This window comes from Palaemon carinicauda, chromosome 19 (assembly GCF_036898095.1).
Source record: "Palaemon carinicauda isolate YSFRI2023 chromosome 19, ASM3689809v2, whole genome shotgun sequence".
NCBI lineage: Eukaryota > Metazoa > Arthropoda > Malacostraca > Decapoda > Palaemonidae > Palaemon > Palaemon carinicauda.
The window spans coordinates 9,834,854-9,858,347 of record NC_090743.1 but is presented as its reverse complement, the minus strand read 5'-3'; the positions used below and the strand labels follow the sequence as shown (position 1 = coordinate 9,858,347).

Genomic DNA, 23,494 nt, shown 5'->3' with positions numbered 1-23,494 from the left:
ATGAAGTTGTCGACGGAATTTACTATCAACTTCGTTTTACTTCAGAATACTTAAGTACGGAAGTTTTATCCTCCGCAAAGTTGTCGTTTTCATAACTCCCAAGTATATTTTATGATCCTTTTTATCACTGCTAGTCATGATTCAAACAGTGGGGTGCTAGTCTTCAAGTTTACTTCTTGTGATGCAATAATGCTCTTTCGGATTTTTTCTATTCTGTTAATTGTAGTCTTTACTTTTTGGGGTTTGCTCTCTCTCTCTCTCTCTCTCTCTCTCTCTCTCTCTCTCTCTCTCTCTCTCTCTCTCTCTCTCTCTCTCTCTCTCCTGCGTGATTTTCATAGCATCCGTTGTATTTTATTGTATGGTAAGCATAATTTTTAGGAGGTTTTTCTTTCAAATTCCCCTCTCACCACAGAGTTTGGTAAATAGTTATACTATGATTAATGTTACCTGTTTGTGTTTACTTTTTTATTTTGAATGGTAAATTTAATGGTGTTGCAATCATTAATTTGATTGTCTAGTATATATTATTTTCCATTATGGGGGTCTTTATGTTATTTTTTTTATCTAAAAGACCCTCTGCTTGGAGTTTTGAATTAAATTCTATAAATCATGCGTATAAGGTAAGTATTTGAGTTGTTTTGTGTAATGCTTTTCAAGAACAAGCATTTAACGTTATTTCGAGTCCTCAAAAAAAAAAAAATATGAGAAAAAAAAAATTATGAAAAGGAAGTGCACCAAGATGAGTCCTTGATACGAGAAAGGAAAAGTGTTCGATGAGCAAAGGGTAAACACGACTGATGGTTCTGCGGATGATGGATGGAGTGCACGGGTTGACTGCGTTTGTGAGTGCGTTTGTGTGTTGCAAGGAGATGGATGTGAAGCCGAGGTAGGAATTGCCTACCTGTCAGTAATCATCCATGAAGGAGGAGAGAGAGAGAGAGGGCGAGGGAGAGGGAGAGGGAGAGGGAGGGAGAGAGGGAGAAAGATTGTGAGGAGAGTAGCAAAGAGGGTGTGTTGTGAGGCAGGGCCTGACACATTAAAGAAAGAGCGGCCGCCCAATGATCTTCCTTGGTTATAACACTGCAAGCCGGCCAACGCAATTGCCTTCTGGCCGAGTGTCGGAGGAGGAATTTTAGAAGGGCATAAATACCCCCGGAAGATTTCGTTCCTCTCCCTCCCAAGCGACGTCCATCTTGCGACCTGGTCGCTCGACCTGCAGATGTCACTCCCGAACACGAGCTGTGCAAGGACGTCCTTCGTAGTGAGGATGGGGGCTTAAAGGATCGTCCCAAAAGTTATAAAAGTGCGCGTGGCAACCCCTTGTCTTCAACCTATAATCACGAAGGCTCAACTCCGCCTGCCACAGGCCAATAGACATCTTTCTCTCGCAGGCATCACCATCATCGTCATAACCATCTGTTAGGACGATGCTGAAATGCATTTGCACTCTCTCTCTCTCTCTCTCTCTCTCTCTCTCTTTAAGGGATTTTCTTGACCTTTCCTAGATTTTGTGTTTTGTTTTTATTTATGCTGTCAAAGGCCGCGTCCTTTCTTCTTTCATTTATATATAGGTATACCCATTTCACATTTGGTCTCTCTCTCTCTCTCTCTCTCTCTCTCTCTCTCTCTCTCTCTCTCTTTTTAAGGGATAGGGATTTTCTTGACCTTTTCTAGATTTTGTGTTTTCACATTGTGTTTTGTTTTTATTTATATTGTCAAATGCCGCGTCCTTTCTACTCATTTCACCTTTGGACACTCTCTCTCTCTCTCTCTCTCTCTCTCTCTCTCCTTACACAAAGAGATAAGAGCTGATTCCTCCTTTGTAAATAAAAAGATAACAAAAACAAAATCAATCCCTTTTTAAGTGAAATAGAATCAACTTGGAGTTCGATTGAATTTTATACAAATTTTGCATATCTATTTCCCAGTGAGGACTTGTCCGTATTTAGGCTGGTTTTTTATTTTATTATTATAAAAAGTCTGTGGTTGTAGGATTCAGTTTTGCGTATGTGTGCGTATGTGTTTAATATCTCACCGCATTAATTGAAATCTTTAATTTATAGATTGATTGAGATCGTATGAAGCATAGGAACTCCCAGAAACCTTCAATGAAATTGTATTGTGGCTAAAACTGTTTGATCTTATTCAGTTTTTATTATGATGAAATTATTCATAGTTATGAAATCATGAGAGTAATTTAAGATAGTGATTTAATACTCAGTGTAAGATATTTTTTAGGACTTTATTTATAACAGATATCAATCATTTCACAATCTAAACATTTATATTTTTTCATGAACTCTTTACCTGTACATAGAAACATTATACACAGAAAATTTGGATAATGGATAAAACAAATGATAATATGGAGAGAGAAAATACATAAGGGAATTTTTTTTATCTATATATGTGCATGATATTTTTGAGCTAGTGTGAAACTTCTGTTTGCGTAAGTAAATCGGTACTCTTCGTCAACAGACCACGAAACGTCACAATGGAATTTTTTATGATGCTTGTAATATAGCTATTATCATCACATTTTTTTGTAATGTTCTTTTTACTGTTAAACGTTTATATATTTATATATATTTATATATGTATATTTTATCTACACTATACATGAGCTGACTAATATTATGCTTCCTTTCACAATATGTGCATGTCTCACAGAGGGTTTCCACATCGGCGCCACTTTGAACTGAACGGGAATTAAGTTTTTTTTTCATCTTCTCACTTTAGAGATAAAGAAAGTTTGTTTACAAAAGATGTCACTGATATATGATTTCAAGTTTTCAATCTACACCTATTGCAAATAAATGTTATTGTAAATGGAACCGATAAATAACTTGGGTTGTCTATCAGCAATCATCTAAAGGAATGTTCTTTTGGCTTTACATTCGGAGATATTACTTATGATGATGAAATGGCGTCCTAAAAAACGCCCTTAGGTCAAGCAGCGTGTTGTTGAGTCCACAGGAACGACGAGGCACAAGGCATCAACTAACCAGAGAAGGTAGTACTCTCTGCAGGCGTCCATGGGGCCGTGGGTGTGAAGCCGCCCACACTCGCACAACAACAACAACGACAACAACAACGTTACACCAATATCACAGGCCTGGGGTGGCACGGTTTGTTTCCCATACCTTATTTTTTTGGCTTCGTGCAAACACTAGAAATGATATGAAATATTTAGGAGTTTTTGTACATCTCTTCACATTTAGTTATTTGCTTGTGTACACTTCGAAGTCGCTCGTTGAGGATCTTGACGGATTTGTCGGGTATCGCGGGCAAGAAATCTTGAAGATCTGGTTCGTTACGCCGGAACATTTTACGGAGTCGGTCGCCCACATCGCCGCTCGACACCAGTTGCTTCACCCGATTTGCCGTCGGCTGCCGGAACACGCACAGCGCTTGCAGCAGCATTGCATGGAAGCTCTCGTATTTATCGAGCAGTCGGTAGCCGTGCAAGAGGCCCGACTCGTTGTCCAGAAACACCAGCAGACCCGATTCCTTGTGATGGGCGAGGTTGTGAGCGGGGGCTTCCATCATAGTGGGGTTCCACTGCATGTTGTAGAGGTTGTTGACCACGCGGTCTAGATTACCCGTCAGGTAGTCAAAGATGATAAGGTCAGACCACTGCGCCAACTCGGTCATGGTTCGAATGTCCCGGGGATCGATCTCCTCCACTTGGTAAGGGTGGAGGCGTCGTCGGGAGGATCTCAGTGACGAAGGGATGAAGGCGGACGTCAAGTTATTCACGTATCGAGTCATCACAACTGGTCTCTCCTCAGCCCACTGAGCCAACGCTAGCTGATTGCCCACATTCGACCACTGCCAGTTTCCTGCCCTGATGATGCCCAGAGCCGAAGGGGGTACATTGGTTAACCCCAAAAGACGACTCAAGTAGAAACTAAAAATTTCACCTTGGATCTGGTCGTAGTTTTGTCGGTATCGGCAGCAGGATTGGGTCCCGTTTGCGAAAGTGATGAGTCGGTTTTGCATGCGCCCACAACCTTCTTCTAGACGGACGACTGCTTGACGCCGGGTGAATTTCCTCCAGCTGTCGACTTCGACGTCTAAAAACCCCTTCGGGAGAGAATTTTCGACCATGTCTCCCCAGTAAATCCCTTGGACTAGCAACGATGGAGCTTCTCTCACGTCGGGAGCGTCATGCTCCGGGGGCATGTCGCCCATTCCCTCAGACAAGCTCTCATTGGCACCGTTGAAAACTGTAGGTGACCACGTGTGCAAGGGCGCCTTCAGCTTCTGCCAGGAATCGCCCTCGATACTGTTAATAACGACGTCTCCCTTATTTTGTATATCGATCGCATTTTCGTGTCTTCTGGTATACGACGAAGACGTTGAGGTTTGCAGCTGCTGCTGAGGGAGGGCGAAGCTTAGGGGCGTTGTCAGGGAAGACTTGGATAGCACGAGGGGCAACGTCACCCCAACGGCTACGCCTATCAAGAAGGCTAGGATGGCGGCGGTGATGCAGGCGAGACGAGAGGCCCTTGGTGGTATGGGTGGGGAGGGCAGCACGATGCTGAGGGAACCGACCTCCTGCACCTTCATGTTCTCGCCTCGGCCCCGAAACACCAGCCCCTCCACCATCACCTAGTAATAGGTGACCCTCCACCACCACCCTCACTACGTCCTCCACCACCACACGCGAGGAGGAGGAGGATCAGGTAGCTGTCGGTGTTGTTCTTGATCTCGCCACCATCACACGACCGGGACTCAAAGCATCTGCCAAAGAAAAAAAAATTCATTATTAGATTTTGTCATTAAATTGAACCATGTATTATAATTAGCATCTCTCTCTCTCTCTCTCTCTCTCTCTCTCTCTCTCTCTCTCTCTCTCTCTCTCTCTCTCTCTCTCACATATTAATAACACTCCATAAATGGCATTTGACAATTTATTAATATCATTCATTCAATTTAAAACCAATTTCAATTCAGATATTTCAAAGGATAATTTATCATATCTAAAAATAAGAAGCACTCTGTTGAAATATATCGCAACCCTACTTACTTATTGTACGGGGAAATAAACATGACTAATTTTAGAAGAACAAAAACATAAAAATCTTGAAAATGCCTAACCAAGTTTCCATTGATCAAGAAAAGTATACATTGGTTATGGGTCTAGTACTTTATAATACAGGGAATTTTTATTTAAACGTGAACATGGTTATTGTCTTGGCATTTTGTTCACGTCTATACCTCGGTTGATTATTTTAATGCCATGAAACAATATTGAAATATTTTGAAATGTGATGGTTTTGCTTAAGAATTTTATTATTGATTGTTCTTGTACGGCAATATTCTTGAAAGATTGTGTAATTAACAGATGCAGGGTCCAGCTATCCTTTTCATGTAATTACAAAAATATGCAAATTGCATTTTTTCCTGAATGAAGACTTTTGGAAAAAAAATACTTAGAATTCTAGAATTGTAATTGCAGAAATATATAGATTGCATTTTTTTCTGAATGAATACTAGTGAAAAAATAATTAAAATTTTAAGATTATTTCCAATTATTTAGTCAATGAGAAAAAAATATTTGCCTACTATCTCCTTTAAAGTGATGATTAGAGATTTTACCAGTAATTATGATAAACCACTTTTGATAAAAGAGAGCGAGTACATGTCACTGTTGAAATGATTTAGGAAAAATCAAATACTATTATAATTTCATTAATATTACAATTAAGAAACAATCAGTGGGTTCAAGAGTGCAAAATCAATAGCGATTTTATCATTAGTATGTGAGGTTGAACATCGTGTGTAACATGGCATTGGTCATTAGACTTGAGGGGAATTATGGTCCAATGGATATCAGATACATTTGTTTGCATATATATGTGCATACATAAATGCTTGTTTAAGAAGACGCAGGAGCGACTCGGGTGTTATCAATGTATTCCATTATTTAGAACTAGTGTACGTGATCGTCAAAAACCACGGCTAGAGATCTAGATAGGTATGCATGCACACAGATTCAATCCTTTCCAGCCCTTCCCCCTTTTATAATTACAACTCTTCTTGCTAGGGTATGACTACTCTCAGAACGTGACCGGAAAGATAAATATATATATATATATATATATATATATATATATATATATATATATATATACATACATATATATATGTATATATATATGTATGTATATATATATATATATATATATATATATATATATATATATATGTATATATATATATATTTATGTGTTTATGCCTATGTATGTATATATATATATATATATATATATATATATATATATATATATATTTATATATGTGTTTATGCCTATGTATGTATGTGTGTATATATATATATATATATATATATATGTGTGTATATATATATATATATATATATATATATTTATATATATATATATTTATATGTGTTTATGCCTATGTATATATATATATATATATATATATATATATATATGTATGTATGTATGTATATATATACATATATATATATATATATATATATATATATGTATGTATATATATATATATATATATATATATATATATATATATATATATAATTTAATCCAAGTTTTTTTAACCTAATTTGTATTCCTCAAGATGCAAAGTCGGTCGGGTGTATGTATATTTCACGCTGACTGATATACTTCACCGAAAATATTTTCCAACCGAATAAACTAATAAGTAAAAAAGTTATGTTTTCTTTCAAGTAGGAAATTAGGCTTGGAAAGCAAAGTTGTATATCTTTTATTTATTGTTGTAGAAATTGTCTCCAAAATTGCAATTTTGACTATGAACTTGAATTTCACATTCAATAGAAATTCAGTTTTATGGAAATTTAAAGCTAGTAGAAAGCCTTGATTAAAGGATAGAAGTAATTTGATTATAAATTCTTAGTTGATTTTAACTGGCAATTCGTTAGATTTATTGTTGTTTATTTATCGGGGCTTTAAATAGGACAGTATTTTTGTCTACATGATAGTGTATACACTATAATACAGTCATGTACATGATTGTTTTATTATTTACTGTGGCCAAACAATATTTTTTTTCAGTAATTAGTTTTAATTATTAACATTTTTATTTGCATGTCTATCTTCTTACCTATACAGGCTAGCTCAATGCAACGTTAAAGATAGCTTTGGGATATTTAGCTAATTCACATTTTCAATTCCTTTGCAAGCGCATTTATTTACGGGGATGATAGCCCATCAGAATCTGCTGATGGAATCCCAAGATATCTTGATTAACTTCAAATACCTAACGATTAGACTTTTTGCCAAGGCAAAGCTTTACAGTAAAGGAGAGACAAGCGAGTGACATTATCTCAAGGGTATGATGCTAATTCGCTCGGGGGCATTTTCATCATTAGGCGTTTCATAGGACGAATATCGGATACTTTCTGGCAATGGCCTTTCATAATTATGCATGGCGGAATTATCTGCTTTAGGGAGTGGCTGGATTTCTATTGACAAAAATGTTACTGACCCCTCATGCTCAATTGCAGTGAATGCTCGGTAGAAAGATTTGAACTCTGTATTAAATAATGATCTGTAGATGAAGCTTTTTTTTCAGGGATTTCAATTATGCTCCAAGTAATGATCTGATGATGTGCTTTATATATATGGGATTTCGAGTCTGGTGTAAATAATGATCAGAGGATGTTAGATATGTAGATGTCGACGACGCTAATAGTGATTTAGCAATACTCTCTTTTACAGAAAACAGTTATTGAGCGTTAGCCAAGTTAAAGAAAGTTATTGGGTGTTAAATCTTTAAAAGAATAGTTTCCATCATATTTCTAAGAGAAACAAAGATGGTTAATAGTTAGTGAAATGCTTTATTAAAAAGATTTAGATATATGAATTTCAGACCTAAAACCCCAAGTTAGGAAATAGATTGAAAAATTCAAATTTATTTGATTGTGGTGATACTACAGCAGGTTAACATTTCCATATCAACCAAGAGGTTGATGCTACTGTGACGTCTGGGCTGAAATGATCCAGACGTGTGTGTTTATAGTTTGAGACAAAGAATGTTGTTTCCACAAAGGGAAGACAAAGACCGGATGTTTCGTCGACATCATAATTTCCTAAGAAAAAAAAAAAAGTAAAGGTAGGGTCGTCTTGAAGACATGCATATTTACATAGAGAGGAGGAAGCTTCTTAGAGTGAAAAACATAACGATGGGCTTCTTACACACACATACATACACACACACACACACACACACACATATATATATATATATATATATATATATATATATGTATATATATATATATATATATGAATGTATACATATGCATATAAATATAAAATAAATATGTATATATAAATATGTATATATATATATATATATATATATATATATATATATATATATATATATATATATATATATCTGTGCAAGTGTGTGTGTTTGTTAGTAGAAAAAATCTGAAAATGGCAATTTTTCATTTGAGTAGGTAATTATATATTTGATAAAGAAAAATCTAGTAAAATTGAACTTTGCTTGATATAAAATGAACTCCCTATTATGCATTGCATTTAGCCTTATAAATCTTAGGCAGGCATTTAATATAACATTGGGTTGTCTTCTACCTCTGCATGTGTGTGCGCATATATATGTACATATATATATATATATATATATATATATATATATATATATATATATATATATATATATATATATATATATATATATATATATACGCATACATATATATGTGTGTATATATATGTATATATAAATATACATACATACATACATACACGTAAAACTCACATGAACAGCTAATGCTGAGATGCAATAATCCGCAGTAAAAATGAGAATACTGAGTCAATCTTAGACTAGTTTCGTCTCTATGACATCATCTTCTTGAAGAGGTCGTACAGACGAAACTTTTCTGGATTGTCTCAGTACTTCAATTTTTCCCTGTGAATTATTTCACGCACACACACACATACACATCAGTATAACAGCATATATTTCATTGCAGAATAATCCCATTTACGAAAAATAGATATTTTTATGTTAGGTTAGCAATATTTTTCATAGGAGAATAACAGTATTCATTACCTTTATTGCAGAAGTAAGTACCCGATTATGGACGGTACGTCCGCACCTCGGGTTTTCTTCGTAAACAGAAAAGTTGTGCGTTGATTTTTATCGAGTGGGTTCCTGCCCATCAGGTGGTCTTCACCCGTCAGAGATCGCAAGTTAGAGTAAGAACTAACATTTCTCTCTCTCTCTCTCTCTCTCTCTCTCTCTCTCTCTCTCTCTCTCTCTCTCTCTCTCTCTCTCTCTCTCTCTCTCTCTCTCTCTCAATTTGATGGTGAGATTGAGGTGCCTTGTGGTAAGGGATGGGCTTCCTAGGGCGTAGCGGAATTGAGCAACCACTAGAATGGTAAATAAGGTTTCAACTGTGTATGAGAGAGAGGAGAGAGAGAGAGAGAGAGAGAGAGAGAGAGAGAGAGAGAGAGAGAGAGAGAGAGAGAGAGAGAGAGAGAGAGTGTTAAACCAGTAAAATTTGATACAATTTCCAATCATTTAAAGCGTCTTGGAAATTACTGTTATCTGTCCATCTGATATCTTAGAATATGAAAGCCCCTTTATTAGATCCTAATTTTTGAGTCTATACTTTTCTTCTTAATCTAGTTTGCCGAATCATATGCAAATGGTGGGTGCCCATATACGCATCAGTACCTGTCGAGTTGAAAGCACATATGGATACGTTCTCTCTCTCTCTCTCTCTCTCTCTCTCTCTCTCTCTCTCTCTCTCTCTCTCTCTCTCTCTCTCTCTCTCTCATATTTTATTATCATTATATATATATAAATATATATATATATATATATATATATATATATATATATATATATATATGATATACTGTATATATACTGTAGATATATTTTTACGTATGGGTCATACATACATATACCAAGGCATGGGTGGGTGTATAGAATTATATTTATATATAAAGTTGTTTGAATACTATGTTTGAAGCACTCCTTTGATTTAGGATCTAGGATATATCCCATTGCTTCCGGAATCTTATATGGTACCTATGTGTGGGAATCAGAAACCTGTTACAATTTAATTATGCGAACGTGAAGGTCAGTACTATTTTTAGAATAAAGAACGTTACAGCGTAATACTTGAATTACAGTGTTCTCTAAATATCTCTTCCGTCGAAAGCAAGTCTGAAATCATTAGAAATATTTTCAGGGCTTTATCATTTTCTCATTAAGCTATTCCAATGCATTAAAAAAAATAACACGGGTGAACCCGGTGGTCATTTGAAGATATAAATGACCATATTGTTGTTACAATACAGTTTGGGATGTTAAGGAACAGATACTTGAATAAAATTAATGTTTCAACCTCTAACCGAAAAAGAAGATATTGCAGTGCAAGTACTATGGCATTCAAGGTCAATGACCTATAAGTTACGAACACAAAACTCAGAGGAATGGTCAGACTTTCGTACAATATTACTCTTAATGAGTTTGAAATCGGATTGGTTGCTGAACCACTCGGGTGAAGAGACGAAGAGGTTATATACATAAGCTACTCTTTGAGAGGAGGATTGGGCCCGGCGGGTAGGTAGCCCCACACCCGCAAGAATTATGCTATTCTTTCTTCTCCTCCTCCTTCTTCTTTTTATAAAGAAGGTATGCCAGTTTTTGCTCTTTTCCTAACTTGGCTGGCCCACCGGGGAGACCCCTTGAGTGGCACTTATGATTTAAATCTCCTAAAAGCCCCTTCGGGCGTGACAGTTCCGCTCAGACAATCCTTGGCTCACTAGCTCGCTCTGGCTCCCCCTTCCCCTGGCCCCCACCCCCCCGTCCCTCGTAAGGCCAATATCATATTTTTTCTACTTTAATGGAATGTTGCTCCTCCATACATACAGTTGTTAGTTTTCCATAAGGTGGTTCTGCTCCATGGTTTGGGGTTCGGCTCGATTTCGCTCCATACCGTTGTGTGAAGGGCCGCTGTGTTGAATGTGTATGCCTCTGTGAATGCGCTTTCCCCAATGACGATTTGAAGAGATTCCTACACATTCGCGTATGAATCAGACAGGCAAAAGAAGATTTTGTGTTAAAATCTTACATGATTTAGTATCACTGATTTAAAAGTGATAATTCTTGATTGGTTTCGGTTAATATTTTAACGTGAGATTAATAAAACAATAAACTCAGAATGCTCGAGAGTAATTCGTCGAATACTTATTTTCGATGGGAAATTATCCATAGTAACGAACGGTATACAGCGTCCTTCAGTTTTTAAACTGGTTTTGTCGTGTATGTGCATAGGCTATATATATATATATATATATATATATATATATATATATATATATATATATATATATATATATATATATATATATATATATATTCAGGTTTTTTGGTTTTCCCTGTTGTCTAATATATTTTGATTTTATCATTATAGAATTTTTGTATGCCTTTAATTTGTTCCGGGAAAGCGTAAACATGTCATTTGACTTTGGTTATTATTGGCTAATTGGCTGAAGCACCAGAAAAAAACCCGTTGAAGTAACAACAATTATTTACACGCCAAATTTATGACTATTGGCTATTATTTAGAACCTCATTCAAAAACATTAATAATTTCACGCGTGAGTGAAATGTTTATTGTCGAAATCCCGCCTGTGATTTTCTTGATTTCATAACGATTTATTATTCCTCGAAATGAGGGTCTGATTAATGATTCGGTTGGCTTTACGTATGGCTTCAAAAAATTATGTGATTTTGATTCTTTGGTGTCGAATTTCAGGTTTTTGTGTTTTTCATGATAGTTTTCCTTGTAATTTTTGCTCTTCGTTATTATTATTATTATTATTATTATTATTATTATTATTATTATTATTATTATTATTATTATTATTATTATTAGCTAAGCTACAACCCTAGTTGGAAAAGCAAGATGCTATAAGCCCAAGGGCTCCAACAGGGAAAATTTCCCCTGTGAGGAAAAGAAATAAGGAAATAAAACGATATAAGTGGTAATGAAAATTAAGATGAAATAGAATATCCAGACCCAATAAAATTGGAAGGTAACAATTCAGTTGTTCAGGTATGAATGGCTTGGTCAGGAATACCTATATATACATACATTGGAGAAATAATGAATAATGTATAATCTCTTGAATTAATTACAGTCACATTCTCATGACTATTAGTTGAATTGTTTTTGCAGTGGTTCGTCACAGGAAATTATAAATTATACTGACTTTTTGGACGTTACTATTGTGCCTAAGCATTTTTATTTATATATATACTTATCTCAAGTAAAAACATCGGCTTTTACTGGACAGCTATTTTTTTTTTTTTTTTTTTTTTTTTTTTTACAAGGGATGTATTGTAACTCCGTTGGTTGTCCTTTCAAATTTAGAACACTGTAAAACAATTATAGATAATGACCATTTAAGGTTGGTTATCTTACTGTAGGATGATATAAGGTGATGACGTTTCGTTTAATTGCAATGTTAATACGCATACATATACATGAATGTATTCTGAGATTATTATTTTTTATAGATAGACTTATTACCTTAATACTCATTGGGAATAGATTGAATTCTTGCATGAATAAAAAGTCGGCAAGAGCTTTATCCAGCTAACTAATGCTGATTATCAACTAGCTTGTTAATTAAAGCTGATTAAAATTACCGGTCCCAGTGCTTAGCCTCAAGCCCAAATTTTATAAACTAACCCAATCCAGCTAACGGAAGCTGATAAACGAATGTCCTTGGACATTGATTCTGTTTCAGTCGGTAGGGTAACTTAGTAAATGGTTTTAAACAGGTGCATATTAGATTTTTTTTTTTTTTAACTTGCATAATGTAGGAGTCTGACTCATTTTAAGACAATTTTGCACGGGAAAAAATACAAGGTCAGCTTCTTTCCGTGTAAGGTGATAAGCGATATTTTGTTTGAATATTTGGAGATTCCAACTGTTTTATAAACTCGTGTGTTTACATACTCACTCGAGTGTCAAATTATGAATATGTTAAAAATTGAAGTAAATATTGCTATTTTACGTACAGTAATGTTTTTCCAAAATTGTTGCTTAACTGTTGAATAATCTTCTAATAGATACATGAATCGGTAATGTATACTAATTCTTAAGCATTAAGACACTCCGCGGCTACTCTCACGATTTATACTCTTATTTACTTCAATGAACGGTAATTAATGTCACTCCAGTTGTTCAACATGTAATGTTTATTCGCTTATATAAGTATTTACTAAAGTTGAGCTGGGAAAATTCCATTTCCGTAAATGGAGCAAACCAATATTCTAATTAATTTGTAATTTCACTTCTGAACAAACATCAGATTTATCCTTTTTCCAAGTTTTATTATTCAAGGAATCCTAGATCTTGCAGATCAGGATACTACTAGAGGCAAACCTAGAGTGTCTCCCGAAGAGACAGGGAAAGTTGAGATACACTTCTTTAGCCCTGGCTCGGGGGTGAATAGAAAAAGATCTGGGAAGTAAATGGAATTTTGTGAAGAAAGAGATACTTGAAAAATCTGATTTTCAAAGTGTTTGCAAGAGTAGTGAGTTACGAGTAACTGGGGGCTACTGTGGATACACCGAAAGTTTGTTATAGGACTATTTCTAATGAGCAAATCGTATGGCAATTTGTGGATGAAATTATTTTTTTTCATTTCGGAAACTGGTGATAGCCCTGCTATTTTATTTATTTATTTTTTTTTTAAGATCTAGTATTTTCAAAGTATTTTAAGGATAGCTATAATTGAATAAATCTTAATTATATGGCAGGAAGTGTTGGTAGGGTGAGTGCTAACCATTAAAATGTCAGCTTTAAGATTCTAAATTCGTAAACATGATATTTTGGATTTGTTTCCCTCTCATGTATGGCAGAGGCAAGATACAGTGACATTGCCCTAGCGAGCAGAGAAATGCCCTAGAGACTGACCATATATCATATGTTCAGCGCCCAAGCCCCATCTCCATCCAAGCTAGGACCAGGAAGGGTCAGGGAATGGTTGCGGATGACTCCGCAGGTAGACTTATAGGCTCCCCAAACCCACCCCTTAGCCCACAAGGATAGTAAGGTTGCAGACACTAAAGGAACTAACTAGTTTTATTGGGACTCAGACCCCCGTCTTGCGATCATCAGGTAGAGACGTTATCAATAAGGCCACAACAAGGTAAGGACTACAGCAATATGGTTGGTCCTCTGTTACTTCCAAAAACAATTAAATCTTACCCGTCGAAGGAAGGTCGCAAGTAAGCGTAAACACGAATGGGTGTTGAGCTACAAAATTTTCCAGTAGTGACAAATCAAGCTTTTTTCGACTTCTTATTCAAAACCAAACTTATATAATTCACAAGTTTGGTGATTGTTAAGAAACTTTCACCCCAATGTCAAGTTAAAGATAGTCTTAACTGAATAAAATAGACTCCTAATATGACAGTTTAAGGACAGTATCGTAATTAAAGTAGTACAGGAGTTACCGCATGGTCAGACATTCTTTAGATAAATGGAAAAATATTCGCTAATATCGTCATTATTTGTTTTGTGAGGTAACCTACAACCGTAGGTGCAGAATCAAACTCATGGATTACCTAATTATATGATAATTTAGAACGAAGAAGACAGGCCATCATACATCTTGCCTAGGAAAGATATTGCTTATAATTTTCAATAGTTTTTAAGAATTTTGGTCATTGCAAGGAACGAAGTTATAGATAAAATTTTGAATATAATAATTTGTAACATAATAAAAAGTCATCGAACTAATTAGTCATTGTTATCAGGTTTAGCGACTGTTTCCTTCCTTCTTCCTCTAAGGGCTAGGAGTCTTTTGTTTCTTCCCGCTTGCCTTATGAGGCTCATATAATTTCTACACTTGCAGTTATAATGTCTACGCCATTTATGAGGATAAATATTTTGTTTACTTTGTATAATATCCATAAACTGCAGAACAACAGATATCTGTCAGAAAAATTACAATGGTGGTCGATGATTTATCCTTTCATGTAAAACGAAAAAGCTGAATTTTTTTTTTTTTTTTTTTTGTATACTAAGTTAACCTTTTTTAATTTTTTTTATCTGGAGCTGCGAAACAAACGTTGACGCTGTGTCGAACAGACCAAGATGCCTGAGATGTAGGATTTGAGGAATTTTTCTCTTATTTGCAGTTTTAACGTATCGACAAATTTGAACAGATTCGTAATGCTTGCGGAAAAAAAAATCGTAAGATCTAGGGTCTACCATCAATACTATATGTAAATGTTGTTTGAGCGTGGCTTAGTTTTAATATGAAGAGGCAAGAGCAGACATGCCAACTCTTCAGAGGCCAGAGTAGACGAATCAAACTTTCAGAGGCAAAGAAGACTTGCCAACTCTTCAGAGGTCAGAGTAGACGTATCAAACTTTCAGAGGCAAAGAAGACTTGCCAACTCTTCAGAGGCCAGAGTAGACGTATCAAACTTTCAGAGGCAAGAGCAGACTTGCCAACTCTTCAGAGGCCAGAGTAGACGAATCAAACTTTCTGAGGCAAAGAAGACTTGCCAACTCTTCAGAGGCCAGAGTAGACGTATCAAACTTTCAGAGGCAAAGAAGACTTGCCAACTCTTCAGAGGCCAGAGTAGACGAATCAAACTTTCAGAGGCAAAGAAGACTTGCCAACTCTTCAGAGGCCAGAGTAGACGTATCAAACTTTCTGAGGCAAAGAAGACTTGCCAACTCTTCAGAGGCCAGAGTAGACGAATCAAACTTTCAGAGGCAAAGAAGACATGCCAACTCTTCAGAGGCCAGAGTAGACGAATCAAACTTTCAGAGGCAAAGAAGACTTGCCAACTCTCCAGAGGCCAGAGTAGACGTATCAAACTTTCAGAGGCAAAGAAGACTTGCCAACTCTCCAGAGGCCAGAGTAGACGAATCAAACTTTCAGAGGCAAAGAAGACTTGCCAACTCTCCAGAGGCCAGAGTAGACGTATCAAACTTTCAGAGGCAAAGAAGACTTGCCAACTCTTCAGAGGCCAGAGTAGACGAATCAAACTTTCAGAGGCAAAGAAGACTTGCCAACTCTCCAGAGGCCAGAGTAGACGAATCAAACTTTCAGAGGCAAAGAAGACTTGCCAACTCTCCAGAGGCCAGAGTAGACGTATCAAACTTTCAGAGGCAAAGAAGACTTGACTTTTTTCGGTAATCACTAGTATATTTGTAAACACTCGTATAATATTTCGTACGATGTATAAGTTGGAATTTGATAAGTTCGCTTAAGAATTTATACATTCAGAAGCTATAAGATTGGATCAAAATCCTTGTATGTCGCTAATTGTCCTTATAGATTGACCTAGATAAAAAGAGATAAGTTGAAAGAAATTGTCACAGATATTCGGATAAAATTTAGGTCTCAATAATGATATTCTTTATACCTTGTATATAGTAGTGTAGCGCATTCGTGTGTTTCGTTATTTTCCATATCACGTACATAGTTCTACAATGCAGGGCTTCGATATGTTGCAAATTTTAAGTATTTCGTGAAGTATTTTCGATTCTGTTTTGTGTCTCCAGCCAGACATAATGAAATTAATCAGATTTGACTAAAGATGGTGAAGCTTTTTATTTATGTACAGTATTGTGCTACTAATCAGAAGTTTTGCACTTTACATGAAAGTAAAAGCCATGCATTAGTAAGCTTTTTCAAACATTAAAACAAGTTGATTAACTGCAGAAGTCAGTCACCGACATAGTTGAGTTAAAATGGAAGTAAGTGACCTTTGAATTTACTCTATTCCTTCATATATTTTTTGCTTCTGACCAATGCTCCAGTTTTATTGTAGTAAGCAGGAACTGGTTATATGGCAATAAGCACCTAAATACTCATAACATAAATAGTGGAAAATCAATAGGTTCGTTAACAGAAAACGGGTGAAGCTGCATTTTTCATAACATTAAGGAGTGAGAAATAAACATATTTTATAACAGTAGGTAGTGACAATTTCATAGGCTTCAAAAGTAATGCTAAATCCATTTTTCAAGACAAAACATTGATAAGTCCTCACATTTCATAAGAAAACGCATTGATAAATCTACACGCTTTATAACAAAGCTTGACAAATTCTTAAAAGACAGCAGTGCTAAATATACACATTTCCTGACAGAATGCGGTGATAAATCCATATAGTTCGTAAAAAAAAAAAAAAATTACAAATTCATAGGTTTCATATCAGAAGGCATTGACACATGCACAGACTTCATAGAATTACTCACTGACAAATGCAAGTGTTTCATGACTGGGAAGTGATGATACTTTGATTTCAAAACAACAAATAGTGACCCAGTCACAGGTTTCATCAATTTATGTAGTGATAGAAGCATATGCTAATAGTCTATTGACAAATGCTCTTGTTTTATGATAGTTTGTAGTGACATATGTCGTGGTATCATAATATCTTGTGTTACATATGACTGGTCTCATAACAATATGCAGTGGGAAAATGCGCTGGTTTCATAATAGTAAACAGTGATAAATCAGTTATGTCTGAACAGGTCTCATATTTAAAGAAAAATTTTACTATAACGCTGATGAGAAAAATTTGAAAGAATTTAAATTCAATTAATATATCAACCTCTTATAAGTGTATTATCTATAAGTGTACGTAATTATTATTATTATTTTCTTTAAAGAAAAAATTATTCACCAAATACGATCTACAAGAGTAAAATTCATCGATGAGAAATAACTGCAATTTCAATTTCTGTATATAGTTCTATCAACCATTTAAAGAGGAAATGGTTTTGTGAATCATAGAGTTTTATATTCTATATAATATGCAATATAATATAATTATTATTATATTTTTCCCGTACCACAACCGTTATCCTTACTAAGAAAATGTTCCACAGAAAAACGAGATGACAAGCTCGTTCTGTTTTTATCTGACAGACACCCAAATAAAGAGGCAGAGTCCGTTTACTGATTGGTTAACTAAAAACCGCTCAATCACACCACCTCTCCGTCGGGATATCTGCATACATCATCCCCTTTCAGAAATCAGTGAGTGACAGCGGGAAGGAATGCTGGGGTCGATTTTCGGGGCTGGGTTAAGATGGAAGCAGGGAGGAAAAAAATCTAGATTCGGTTTTTTTTTTTTTTTTTTTTTTTTGCTTGAATGCTTTTTTTTTGGGTTTGATCTATGTGGCGAATGTGGAATGATTATTTAGTGGTTTGGATGAAGGCTTCATATTCTTTAAGAATGTAAACAAAAAAATATTTGGGACCTGTCAAAAATGACGGCTAAATACTTGGATGGAAACGTACAAGGGTCACGCACACACACAGATTCAACCCTTCCTATCCCCTCCCCCTTTCCTAACTACAACACGGCAGTTGTGGTTTCCGAATATACCTCTAGGGGTGCCCTCTCACCAGGGTATGACTACTTCCTCTACCCCTACCCGAGGGATGGGAGAGAGACATCTAGTAATGCCACTGGGCGTGGCTAAAAGTGATATATATATATATATATATATATATATATATATATATATATATATATATATATATATATATATATAGAGAGAGAGAGAGAGAGAGAGAGAGAGAGAGAGAGAGAGAGAGAGAGAGAGAGAGAGAGAGAGAGAGAGAGAGAGAGAGAGATTGTATACCGTCATCCTCATCTCCCCCTATGGCTATTGACGCAAAGAGCCTCGGTTAGACTTCGCCAGTCGTGTTCATAAATAGTAACAAAATGTGTGCAACATCGAATCCTGAAAAACTGTTAAGTTATTGATCGTTAAGAATTCTTTATGGAATATCATCTAATGCAAATTTGCATCTCACGGAAATTTTTGTTTATTCATTTACTTGTTTACTTATTTATATATCCTATTTGTTTTGGATAATTTTGCTCAAGGGTCCGGTTGTAATTAAAACTATAACCTTTTTGCCATATTTATTTTCAAGTGGGACCTTAATAGGATTGGCAATTTAATATACTTTTCCCTGCCAAGACCTGAGGAAAATATGAAAAAGTTTATGAATAACAAAAGTTGGTAGAGAGTTTTGGTTACATATAAGGATGTGTTTTGGAACGATTATTCAAGTAGTGCACGCGTTTGGAACGCTCTGTAGTAGGGATTATTATTTTTTTTTTCTTTTTTGTTCAAGTGTAAATTTTAATATTAACATTTGTAACTATGTCAAAAGTATTTTATTTTTTTTTTATATATTTTAACTGATGGTGCTCATACGGTTTTCTTTTGTATTGAAGTTGTCAAAAGATTATTAGAAATCTCATTGTATTTGTTCCTGATTATTATCATTATTATTGTTATTATCATTATCATAATAATAATGATAATAACAATAATAGTGTTGGTAATGCTCATAATGTTGCTATTGTTGGATAACTTAATCCATAATTACATTACTCATAATACATTTGAATATACATATATTTTCAGGTTAGCGAACATTCTATTAGAAGTTAAAAGCAACAATATACCTTTTTCTGTATTTTTTTTTTTTTACCAAAGAAATTGTTGGCCATACACAAGGTGTTGGAGTTGATATTGTGTACAAAAAGGTTAATGAAATGATTGGGGAGGAAAGATGAATATTACTCTAATTTTGTTTGTAATCACTAACAAAATTTTTGTTTTATGAAAAAAAAAATCGACTTCTATGTAAAGACGTTTTATATCTTCAAAACCTGTTTTCATCTTGTTTGTATATTACAAATAAAAAAATATTCTCTTTATTGAGTGTGTACTTCGTATGTATATATATATATATATATATATATATATATATATATATATATATATATATATATACACACACACATACAAACGTTCACATATCCATTCATGGAACCCGTTAAAAAAGTGTGAATTAATTTTGTTTATAGGTTGAACTTCAACCTTACAAAAAAAAAAAAAACACACACACACACACACACACTTACTGCAGGGTTATGTAGCCCAGTTCAAATAGCAATAATATATGATGGTAATGTTGATATTGAAATATGTCTCAGAAATCTAAAGCGTATTTGTGCTACAAAACCATTTACCACCTTTGACTGGACATCTCTGATGCATATTGTAACGCAAAGGGTTTGTGTGTTTTGCAGTGAATGGCTTAGCATGAATTAGATGGGGGGGGGGGGGGGGGGCGATGAGTGTGCCTCTATTAACTTGCATCAGATGACAACAAACAGGTGTAGTGTTCAGTATATTGCTCTGACGTAACATGGATTAATGAGAGTTTTAATTTATGATGGGGCCTTGCGTATGTATGTATGTGTGTATACATGCTAAGACAGAGTTAAGTTTTCATTTGCAACATTTATGCATTTTACTCTGGTTCTGATATCTATGCTTTTGTTAGGCCTGTTTGGAAGAAGGGTGCAATATATTTTTCTTAAGCTAATAAAATGTATACTCTAGTTTGAATTGGATTAATACCTTTAGTGTATTAATTCTTGAATAGCTTCTTCTTTTCATGTAATGTCTATCACTTCCCCATTGTTTACAATTTTGTTTTTAAAAGAGAAAAATATATTTCCTAGCATTCTTTCAACTATATTTTTTAGCAATTATCTCAAATTCTTCGCATTCATCCAAACTTCCTATTATATTGTTATTATTATTATTATTATTATTATTTCTAGCTAAGCTACAACCCTAGTTGGGAAAGCAAGATGCTATAAGCCCAAGGGCTCCAACAGGGAAAAATAGCTCAGTGACGACAGGAGATAAGGAAATAGATAAACGAGATGAGAAATAATGAACAATTAGAATAGTATATTTTAAGCACAGTGACAGCATCAAAATAGACATTTCATATAAAAACTTATGAAAAGACTTATGTCAGCCTGTTCAACATAAAAACATTTGCTGCAAATTTAAACTTTTGAAGTTCCACCAATTCAACTACTCGATTAGGAAGGTCATTCCACAACTTGGTCACAGCTGGAATGAAACTTCTAGCATACTGTGTAGTATTCAGTCTCATGAATTATATGAGTTCATGTGAAAATGTTTGACTATGATGTTTACAATGTCGATTTTTCCTTTATGTTTTGCATAATTGAAAAAGTATCTGTAGAACTTTTGGCGTCTGTTGAGTTTTCAAGGATAGCGAATTTACTTTGTCTACGCCGATTGGTTACCATAATATAGCCAGAATTATTATCAAATATCGTAGCTTATAAATGATATGCAATGGCATTACGTATAGCATATAACATTTTTCATAACTCTGACCATCCTTTACATTCAGATCTCCCTGGACAATTCTATCCTGTTCGCAATACTAGGCGGGCAGTTAATTCTAATAGCCAGGCCTTCTCCATCATGAGGCTCAATACTACATAGTATTCTAGAAGTTTTATTCCAGCTGTTACCAAGTTGTGGAATGATCTTCCTAATCGGGTAGTTGAATCAGTAGAACTTCAAAAGTTCAAAGTTGCAGCAAATGTTTTTATGTTGAACAGGCTGACATGAGTCTTTTATAGTTTATATATGGCATATCTGTTTTGACGTTGGTACTGTCTTTAGAATGATTTATTGTTAATTAATTCTCATCATTTATTTATTTCCTGATTTCCTTACCTCACTGGGCTATTTTTCCCTATTGGAGCCCTTGGGCTTATAGCATCTTGCTTTTCCAACTAGGGTTGTAGCTTGGCCAGTAATAATAATAATAATAATAATAATAATAATAATAATAATAATAATAATAATAATATATGTTCAAGCTATGAATATTACAGTTACCATTTTCTGTTTAGCTTCTTTATTATATTATACGAAACAATTTTCGATTTTTGGGCTTTTAGGCTTATTCCATGGTAACCTCGAATAAAAGGAACAGCACATTTCTCAACTCCGGCTGATATATGAGAATTCAATTGCTCTCTATTTGTACAGATCTTTTATAAATATATATATGAATATATATATATATATATATATATATATATATATATATATATATATATACACACATATATATATATATATATATATATAAATATTTATATATATATATATATATATATATATATATATATATATATATAAACATATACTGTATGCAATTGTTTACAAATTTTTGTAAGTATTTATTCATAGAAAGAAAATAATTCTTAAAACATGCCTATATACCCCTTTATTGCTACAATAAAAATGATAGGTTTTCGTAAAGTAGCATTTATTTATGGTCTCTGTTTTCTTTTGAGTGAGTGAAATTTGGACTCACGGTAACGTTCTCCCTTCAGTTATCTGTCATTTTGTTTTCTATCTTTTATTATGAAATACACATTTACAATCTTACAATTTATAACATATATGTATCATTAAACTTTGATATTGATGAGTTCATAAGCGTGCTGTCATTCTTTTTCTTCTTCGTTCAACTTTATAAGTCCCACTTTATAGCTGTATTGCCCGCAGTCAACTTTCTCCATCTGTTTCTATTCCTTGATCATATTCCAGTCCCCCCCCCCCCCATCCATATCCCTCCACACAAAATCCATCCATTTGATCCGCTGACGCCCTACGCTCCTCCTTCCCATCAATGCCTTGCCCCTAGCTCTCTTTAAAGGTTTAAAGGCCGCTCAATAATGGTAGAGGCAAGGAACACTGAATGAATGAATGAATTATTTGATGTTCTCTGGCATCCTGACATCGAAGGTCATTGACGCCTGAAAGGGACAGTGCCATTGCCCTATCAACCAGGACAATGGCCTAGAGACTGACCATATTACATATGATCTGTGGCCAAACCCCTCTCCACCCAAGCTAGGACCATGGACGGCCAGGCAATGAGTGTTGATGACTCAGCAGATAGACCTATAGGCTCCTCCAAACCCCCCCCCCATCCTTAGTTCACAAGGATGGTAAGGTTGCAGTGAACAAAGGAACTATCTAGTTTAAGCGGAACTCGAACCTCAGTCCAGGCAAGGATGCTACCACCTGGCCACCACAACCCTTAATTGTTTCCACTTCTTCCCTTCTTATTATCTCTTCCCTAGCCTTATAATTTACAAATACTACACAATGCTTCTTGTATTTGACTCTCCCTCCTTTCCATTAGCGATATTCCAGCAATCCATTTTACCATCCTCATCTCGGTTCTATCCAACAGACCCTCCATTTTTTTTTTTTTTTTTTGCCTCATATATTAGTATGGGCTTCATAGCTGTATTATAAATCTTAATTTTTTATCTTCATGGCATTTTCTTGTCTAAAATAACTCCTTACTTTTCTCTATTTTCGTCCTACTTCTTTCATTCTCTGTCTCACTGCTTTCCCAATACCTACATTTGTTGTTATTATTAATCTCATTGTTCTGTTTTAACAATGTACCATTTTCTGCTTGAACGTTTTTCTCTTAAGGTCCTCCTCTACTACTAATCATTACCTCTGTCTTTCCAGTTTTCACATTTAATCCTT

The 23,494-nt window shown here is 34.9% G+C and overlaps 1 protein-coding gene across 3 annotated transcripts in view; it reads right to left on the bottom strand.

Annotated features, from left to right (window-relative positions):
* Window positions 1–2,264: 2,264 nt before the first annotated feature.
* The window catches only part of fj (four-jointed), a 191,919-nt gene continuing 170,689 nt past the window's right edge, over window positions 2,265–23,494 (bottom strand). For all 3 annotated transcript variants that reach the window (XM_068393152.1, XM_068393151.1, XM_068393153.1), the window contains one exon: window positions 2,265–4,746. In XM_068393152.1, the coding sequence (XP_068249253.1) occupies window positions 3,190–4,611 (1,422 nt within the window). In that variant the 5' untranslated portion in view covers window positions 4,612–4,746 and the 3' untranslated portion in view covers window positions 2,265–3,189. The remainder of the gene's footprint in view (window positions 4,747–23,494) is intronic.